This window comes from Lytechinus variegatus, chromosome 14, assembly GCF_018143015.1.
Source record: "Lytechinus variegatus isolate NC3 chromosome 14, Lvar_3.0, whole genome shotgun sequence".
Lineage (NCBI taxonomy): Eukaryota > Metazoa > Echinodermata > Echinoidea > Temnopleuroida > Toxopneustidae > Lytechinus > Lytechinus variegatus.
Genome location: NC_054753.1, coordinates 267,076 through 275,400, shown reverse-complemented (window position 1 = coordinate 275,400; position 8,325 = coordinate 267,076). Strand labels below are relative to the sequence as shown.

Here is an 8,325-nt window from a genome sequence, read left to right as displayed (position 1 = left end):
CGGGCCGCTTGGGGGGCTAGAATAGTACATACGAGGTAAAGTTTGGAAATCTTTTTGTCTTATTATCTGTTTTTGGCACATTTGACTATTGTTTGGGGCTCCTGTCAAAATCCAGTTATTATGAAGACTTTGTTGCTCTTCAGCTTGCAGGGTCGGATTCAGCTTTCGCCAATAGAGACGGAATTATTTTCACCCAAATTTTCCCCGATCGTCCGCTCAAAGTTGATTTTTGTTTGTTTCTTTGAAGGGGTAGTCACTTCTCAGCTTTTTTCTTTTAAATATATATTTAATAATCGCATAAACCCTTTTTAGTGCGAGCTAATTTTTTTTTTATTTTACATAATTTTGTCGTGAAAATTGCATATTCTGGGTAATGCTTTGTGATCCTGAACAAGGTGCGTATAGTAACTAAATAATTAGTGCGAGCGTGAGCAGAAAGTTTTGATGTACGTTCACGGCTCTGTAACACAAAAATGTTTGCGATGAATTGCAAATATGAAAGAACCACACTGATTGGTCCCTGGTCAGTATTCAAACCTAATGCGTGTGTATAACATTGATATTTATTGGTCAGTTCATTTAATCTTTGTGTTACGGAGCCCTGGTCTGATCGAAAAGGGACCTGACTGTTTCGGAATTACGAACCTTCGGAGTAACGAACCTTCGGAGTAACGAATCTTCGGAATTACGAACCTTCGGAGTAACGAACCTTCGGAGTAACGAATCTTCGGAATTACGAACCTTCGGAGTAACGAACCTTCGGAGTTACGAACCTTCGGAGTAACGAACCTTCGGAGTAACGAACCTTCGGAGTAACGAACCTTCGGAGTAACGAACCTTCGGAGTAATGAATCTTCGAAATTATGAAGCGTAACCGTAGTTTTAACATTACTGTTTTCTGTAAAAGAGCACACTACCAAATAATTCTTATTGTGGCCTTTTTTTGTTTTAAGTAACATATCAAGTAATAATTCCTTTCTTCCTTTTTTCAAACCAATAAGCCTTGTATAACGCTCATTATTATATTAATTTTTTTAAATATCACCTTTATTCAAAACAAAACAAAGGGAAGTTACAAACAATAAAAATAAGTCCATGTTACTCGTTTTTTTTAGGACAAAGTACAAGACTAATATTTTCACAATTGAAAATATACATATACGCAAATCATTGACATTATTAGAAATATCAAATGTGGAGGGGGTCAAAGAAAGCACAACTGCTTGCATAAATTGTCCTCATTGTAATAACAATAAATCTCATTGATACATGTAAAATGAACAATAACAGTATTATCATAATTACAAATAAGTCCAAGAGATAGAGGGGGGGGGGGGGTGAAAACAAATCATCACATTAAAAGGAAAACCGTGTTTAGAAGTGTTTTGTTTCGGAGACATGCACGTTTAAACTGATTTAGAGATTAAGATTAATTAACAGAATTAGGTAATGAGTTCAAACTTCCAAAAGAGTGTTAAAAAATATCGTCTAGTTAAAGCTATCATAAAGGAGGGTGGTAACCGTTCACATTTCTAGTTTGATATGAGTGGTACAAATAATTCATTTTAAAGTTATTTTGAAGAAACTTAGGTAACATAATAAAGGTAGAATGGTAACATTATGGTTGCGGCATTGGTACATAAATAAACAGGTCTGTAAAGATATGAAATTCTGAATCGGTTTGATATTATTTCGCTGGAAAGGAGGTGCATTTCCAGAGAGGTAATGGAAATGTGTAATCAGACGGAATGGTCGTAAAATAAACATTTTCTGTATAATCTTTTAGTTGTGAATCCCCGTACAATCAAACCATAGTTAATGGTTGATTTTAAGAACTGAAATAGACAAAACTTTAAGTTTTGCTATCAACCCAATCTTTTGGGTAATTGTATTACTAACCTGTTTAATATGAAAGTTCTAAGATAAATTGTCGTCCAAATAAATACGTAAGAATTTTACACTGTGAAGTTAGGGAATTGCAAAGTTATTATAGTATAATTTCAAGTTATCTATCTTATGCTTGCACGTACTAAACAACAAATGATTGGTTTTCGAACTATTTTCAATTGAATCATTGACTGACATCCTATCATTAATCTTTCTATATCTTTTTTTAATATTTTGCTTCATTTAAATGTGTTGGATTTTCGATATATTTCTTATATGGGTTATTCTTTTTTTAAAATAAGCTTCTAAGTTACCTAGTCATCCATGGTTTTCTATTCCGTTTCTTTGGAATAGGTTCTTATGGGGAAGCAGTCATTGTAAAGACTAAAAAAATATACCTAAAATGGATGTTCTTTGTTTCAAATGAACGCTGTATACTTGAACTAATCAAATTGAGAGAAAGATTTATAAAGAAGTTATGTAACGATGAGACATCAAAGCTTCTTTTAGTGTATTGAGTATATCAGCAGGTTTGTCATTATAATATGATATTGAAGTTATCAAAAGAAATATTATAATAATAACAATTTTATATACCGCAAATTCGCAAATTGCCTCTAAGAGGTTAAGAGAAACATGAGAAAGGAAATATGAAGTATAAAGGAAATAGAAATACCTTGCACAACAAAATGTATCAAAACTAATATTAAAATTTACAACTTTTCCTCACAAAATCACGAAGAAAGAAATACCATCAAATGGGCCTGATAACGGAAGATGATCACTTACATATGTCACTAAAAACACTGATGGGGTCAGGGGGATCCGGCGGCCATTTTGAAAAATCGCTCGTAACTAATATCGGACGTATATAATCTGAAACAAAATTACTTTAATTTCTGTTCAGCAGCCAAAATGGCAAGTCTATTTATTTGAAATTAAAAGAATTTCCCCCAAATAGGTTATATCTGCCAACCCTAATCTGATATTGTCATGCCCTCCAATATCTATTTTATACATATTTATTTTGGCAAGGGTAGTGGTGTTTAAAAGAATAGCGACTGTTGTTAGATATAATTAAAAAAAAGGAAAAAATGAAAACATTCGCCTCATCATTTTCTACGCATTTCGTTAAGTTATCGTTTACTTCTAATTAAAACTTGTCAAAAATCTGTTATGAAATCTGGCTTGGGATAGTCAAATATTTCGAAATCTTTTTTGTAAATCTTCCATAATTTCTGTATTGTTTGTTTGGGTAGGTTAAGGAAACCTTGTTCAAATAAGGTACTGCTATTTGTCGGATGGCTATTTTCCTTGGATGGATACTCAACCAAGGAATCCAACTGCAAATCTTTTATCATAAACTTTGCATCTTGTGCGATGGTTTCTAAATGGCCGATATAATCGTATTTTATCTTACACGGTGAACAGATTTTGAACATTTCTTCCCAATGGTCGTCGAAGAATGGCCGTGTAGGCTGCGTCAAATAATCTACAAACTCTATCCAAGTAATATTTTCGCCTGTTCTCTGCTCTCTAATTGTTGCTTTAGGTCTCATCTTCTTCATGATCCTCCTCGCCATATCTTGAAAGTACTTGCTACTTCGATACTGAGCTATGTTGGCGAATTTATTATTGTAGGCAGAGAGTACGCGCACGAACGGATTGCGGACGTACATGAACGTCGTGTACGTGTTCAGCCGATGTTGTCGCGCATCGGGCGGGAAACTCCCGAGGCGCGTCATGTTGTTGTGTTCATGAACCTCACCAGAATCCATCTCGCTCATGCTTTTGTTGCTTCCGTTAAGAATCATCATCACTCTCTTCCAGTTGCTGCAACCAACCTTTGGGATGAAGCAGTATAACAGCTTATACTTGTCACTGACGTAAATATGATGAAATGTGTTGTCGGAAATAGGAGTACTTCCATTCAGTTCTGGATATTTGGCACACTTCTGAAGTATCAACTCGCGCCTCAGTCTGTTAATCTCCCGGTGGGTTGACATGAACTCATCAATCCATTTCTTTTCTGCTTCCAGAATTTGTTTGGTATCCTGAGTATTCTGAGATAGGTGGTAAGGAGAGAGAGAGAAAGAGAGAGAGAGAGAAAGGGGAGGGGGAAGGGGGAGGAAAAAGAGAAAGGCGAGAAGAAAATGGAAAAGAGAGGGTGAGAGAGATGAAGAAAAAACAAAATCCCAAAATGCACTTTTAAAAGTGAGTGACTTAATAATTATGCCACTTTAAAATTCGCCCAACCCCTGTTTGACGATATAATTTGTTCAAGGATCTGGGGGCGTGTTATGAGAGTTGTCAGCACTGACATTGTCAGCGCTGACAATATTAGTGTTCGGAATCCCCGGGTTTGATTGAATAAGAGGTATACTGACATCTGACTAAATTACCAAGGTAACTTCCGGAGAAGGACAACTTGTAAGTGCCGACAACCTTCATGGAACGGTCACCAGATGAATTAAGGGTTGTTTGATTGAATTAAATTTGATTTACGATGAAAAGAAATATCTGGACTTATTTCGTTTGGGATAAAACTGGTTTTCCATGTAGGCCTATGGATATAGACCGATCGACGCTTTCAGGATCTAAGCCTACTTTTGATCTGCATACGTAGCTCAATTGCAAATATAGTTAATCCCTAATATTATGTAGGCCTAAGGGCAAAAAAGAAGTCATTACCTAGAGAGGGTCATAGATAACATACAAATCAAAATTCAAAATTTCGCAATTAATATATTATAGTTGAAAAAAGATCGACTGTAGCCCGTTCTAAAGTCCGGTTTACATTTGACGACCATGCTATAACTCTGTGCTTAAATATTATGAGAAGCCGAAACCTACAAAAAATTATTGAATTTGTGCTCTTTTTGTATTTATTGTTTTTTGCTACAATATGCTTTCTGTATCATTCCCCAACGATTACGAATAAAGTGAGATACAATTATATGCTGTCAACTTTAATATTTTCTGTTGTGATTCCTAATATAATTGCCTATCCATAATTAAACCACAATATTAGACCATAGTTTAAATTAAACCTGAGGTCATGGAGAATACAGGCTATATGATTTATATTACCTTCCTCTCCATTCCATGGAAAACGCTGTTTAAATTCACTCTGATTGTTTCGATGGAGCTCCTGTTAACTGAAGGAGATAAAATAAAATGAAGAAAAAAATAATCCAAAATGAATGACCATTGACTGTGTGCGGGGTTTCACATATAATTGCACGTCTTTGCCTGGGGGATAAGCAACACACTGAACATTTCATCAAGTTCTAGTGAAAAATAACGGCGTTTATTTAATATTTAGAACTTCTATGAAAACAAGTGATAAGTATAAGACTTTGGATACTCGTACATACTGTACATGCTGTATGGGCTGATCATGCTGATGATGCAATATCCCCCCTTTCTTATGTTATTACTGGTCCATGGCATCGTGTACGTGTATCCCAATAAAGAAAATAGTTACAGTAATAGATATCTCACATATTGGATCAATATTCAATCTAAGAAAACCCATCCTGGAGAACAAAATTTAAAAAGTTTTAATGAAAATCAATTTTTTGGAATGATAAAATACAAAACAGCTCGTTGGAAGATGACATCACCAGCTATCTCGTTATGTTGATAGAAGATGCAAAGAGATATTTCCCCGAAATAATGAAACAGTTTGACAGTTTGTTTATTCCTTGTCTGATTTCAATTTTTTATTATTTTCAGTGTTTTGTTTTTAAGATTTCCCTTCAAATCATATTACTTTTGGGTTGGATGAGTGTTTTAATGTGTGTGTCTCGTGGTGTTCTGACCCGGGGCTTAGCTTAGCAATGATCGTAGAACATTATCCTACGATTGATTGCATTTACTGCAATGTGCAGTCAGTCGTGAAAATCAGCGTACAATTAATCGCTAACTGTTGTAGAGTATAGTGTCAATTTATTTAAGATCGATGGTCTAGCAATCAACGTTTTTTGTTTTTATAATTTCAAAGGTCACCTAATTTCTATGCACAGAGAGTATAGGATCACTTTCCTTTTGTTACTCTTTGAGAGAGGTTGTGTTCTGAGGAGCAAGGAAAATCATGACCCCCAGTTTTAATTAATTTTGGGAGTTTTCCTACCCACAATGGTGGTGAGTCTATATTATATTTTTATCAGTATATTTCAGCTTTAAAAGGAGAAATATTAGATTCTTCAATCTAAGAGGTAATTTTGGTCTGAAATTCTTATCTAGATTTTGTTGCAATAATTATATCAATCAGAAGCCTGTTTTTGGTAACTTTGATAGGCATGATTTTACGCTGTAACAATTTTCGGCTTCAAATAATTATCACAATTGTATTGCAGTGATGGAATGGTTGTATTTTTAGTATTTTCAGGAGTGAATTGATGTCAATTTTTCTAGGATTGATATATTTATGCTGATGAATTAATACTCTGTCGTTGCTTATTAAATGATAAGAAAGACATGTATTTATCAAATGATTTATAAAAGCAATCATTGAGAAATTAAAAATTAGGATTTGCCATTTTAGATAATGGGAATATATTCAACTTTCAAGGGTCCTTTGGTCAGAGAGCTGTTATCCATGGACATCCATTTTATTCTGGGGCTGCATCCATAGAAGCCTTCAGTCTTCGTCAGCCCTGAACCAAGATCATATCCCGAGTATTCAACCCTGAGTTTTGCTCAGCTTCTTCTCGACGTCACGCGACAGGTCGAAGGCGCCTAGACTTTGGTGACGCCATTCTTCGACAAACTTCGTGGATCTCCGATAAACTTCGACATACGTCATTCTACGTCATCGGTCTTCAAGGTCATCGGATTACCGCTCTTTCGTTTTTTCATCGACATAGAGACTGCATGCATTATTAATCAGGGAAGTCCTTTAATTCAATAAACCGTTAATACTGTCCGGACAAATTATCATTTCTCCCATCCATTATTGATATCTTTTTTTTAATTCCATATCTGAAATTCTAAATTGATAAAATCAAACTTATTTTGTTAGATATTAAAAGTCAGTATCATTTATGTGTGAACTTATGTTATATTTATTGTTGAAATTGTAATGGAAATGAATCGCGTTTGGAGCGAAATGATATAGTAGTATATAATGAACAACTTTAAACCGGAAAGGTCATTGTGCAGTGTAATTACTTATGTGTACTTTGACTACATCAGAGCTCTCTTCACTTTAGAAAAGGATGATTGGGGTATATGAGGTTGTTTATGTGATTTGGGGTGATTGGTGACCAAATCTTAGATTAACAAAAACCCAGGTTTGATCCTGACAGGAGGAGTGAATTGTGTGTGATTATAAATGCATAGACTTAAAATATAAGTTTTCAGACACTACAGATAATAAATTGACCTATAATTGTATTTAGAGAGAAACTAAAATGTTTTAAGAGCAAAAGTAATTGTTTTTCTACTTGGTAACACAATTACTGCGGTATAAATGTTTTGAGTAGTTAATTAGCATGTTATCATTCAAGTGGGTCTATATTACCAGACTATAGTAGCATTATGGGTCGGGAAACTGGCCAGCTATGAGTAGTTGAGGACTCGAGATGGCACTATTGGTTCCTATCTGCTTTAAACAGCGTTGTATAAAACGTTCACACGGTCACCCCATAATTAATTCTAAGACACATTAGATGCATTGAAAATACCAGTTGAATGACAATTAATATCAGGGAAGTCTTTGTCAAATTAGGAGCTGACGGGAATTGCAAATTATGTCGTTTTTTCCGGAGTCCAGGACGAAACATTAATGTTCGACATAGACTTCTCAGTAAGACCATTTTCATGAATCGCAATTTTATTCTATTTTTTTATGGTCTATTAATGAAAGAGAAGAAAACTTGAGGTATTCATTTTGACAATGCGAGCATTATAATTATACTATCTTGTGTTGTCAGAGACCTGTGTGCCTCGCCGAATGAATCATGGCAGGAGCGAACAAGTATGCTAGAACAGCCTAACCTTAAAAAAAGAAAAACAATGGCATGATCGCCAAGCTACTTGATAGGTTGGAGTGAACGTGACACTGGATATCATTATAATTAACAATGACACTTACATGGAAAGGTCAACATCGCGTAGGGTACGAACAAGACAATTAAGGTGCTCAATCCAAGACGAAGCCAGGTTCTTTTCCGCTTCAACGTCACCATGTTCTAAAATGGGAAATGAATAAAGAGAGAAGTGATTAAAATATTCAGCAGTTGTGAAGACTATCGTGTGGTCGCCCAGTTGGCCTAAGCGGTGAAATAACGGCCCCAAAGAAATGGATTTTACAGGTTTTCTCCTTTGTAAATTGTTATTTCTATTTCGGTAAATACTTTATTAAAAACTGAACAAATAGCAAGTACTTTATTAAAAACTGAACAAATAGCAAAGAAAATTTTGATTAAATTA

At 34.9% G+C, this 8,325-nt stretch overlaps 1 protein-coding gene across 1 annotated transcript; it reads right to left on the bottom strand.

The window, feature by feature from the left end:
• Positions 1–790: 790 nt before the first annotated feature.
• LOC121427219 (carbohydrate sulfotransferase 10-like) lies at positions 791–8,082 on the bottom strand. The gene is made up of 3 exons (XM_041623503.1): positions 7,988–8,082; positions 4,978–5,045; positions 791–3,950 (listed from the first exon to the last, which is right to left on the bottom strand). The coding sequence occupies exons 1-3, from the start codon at positions 8,079–8,081 to the stop codon at positions 3,051–3,053; spliced, it is 1,062 nt and encodes a 353-aa protein (XP_041479437.1). The 5' UTR covers position 8,082; the 3' UTR covers positions 791–3,050.
• Positions 8,083–8,325: the final 243 nt, after the last annotated feature.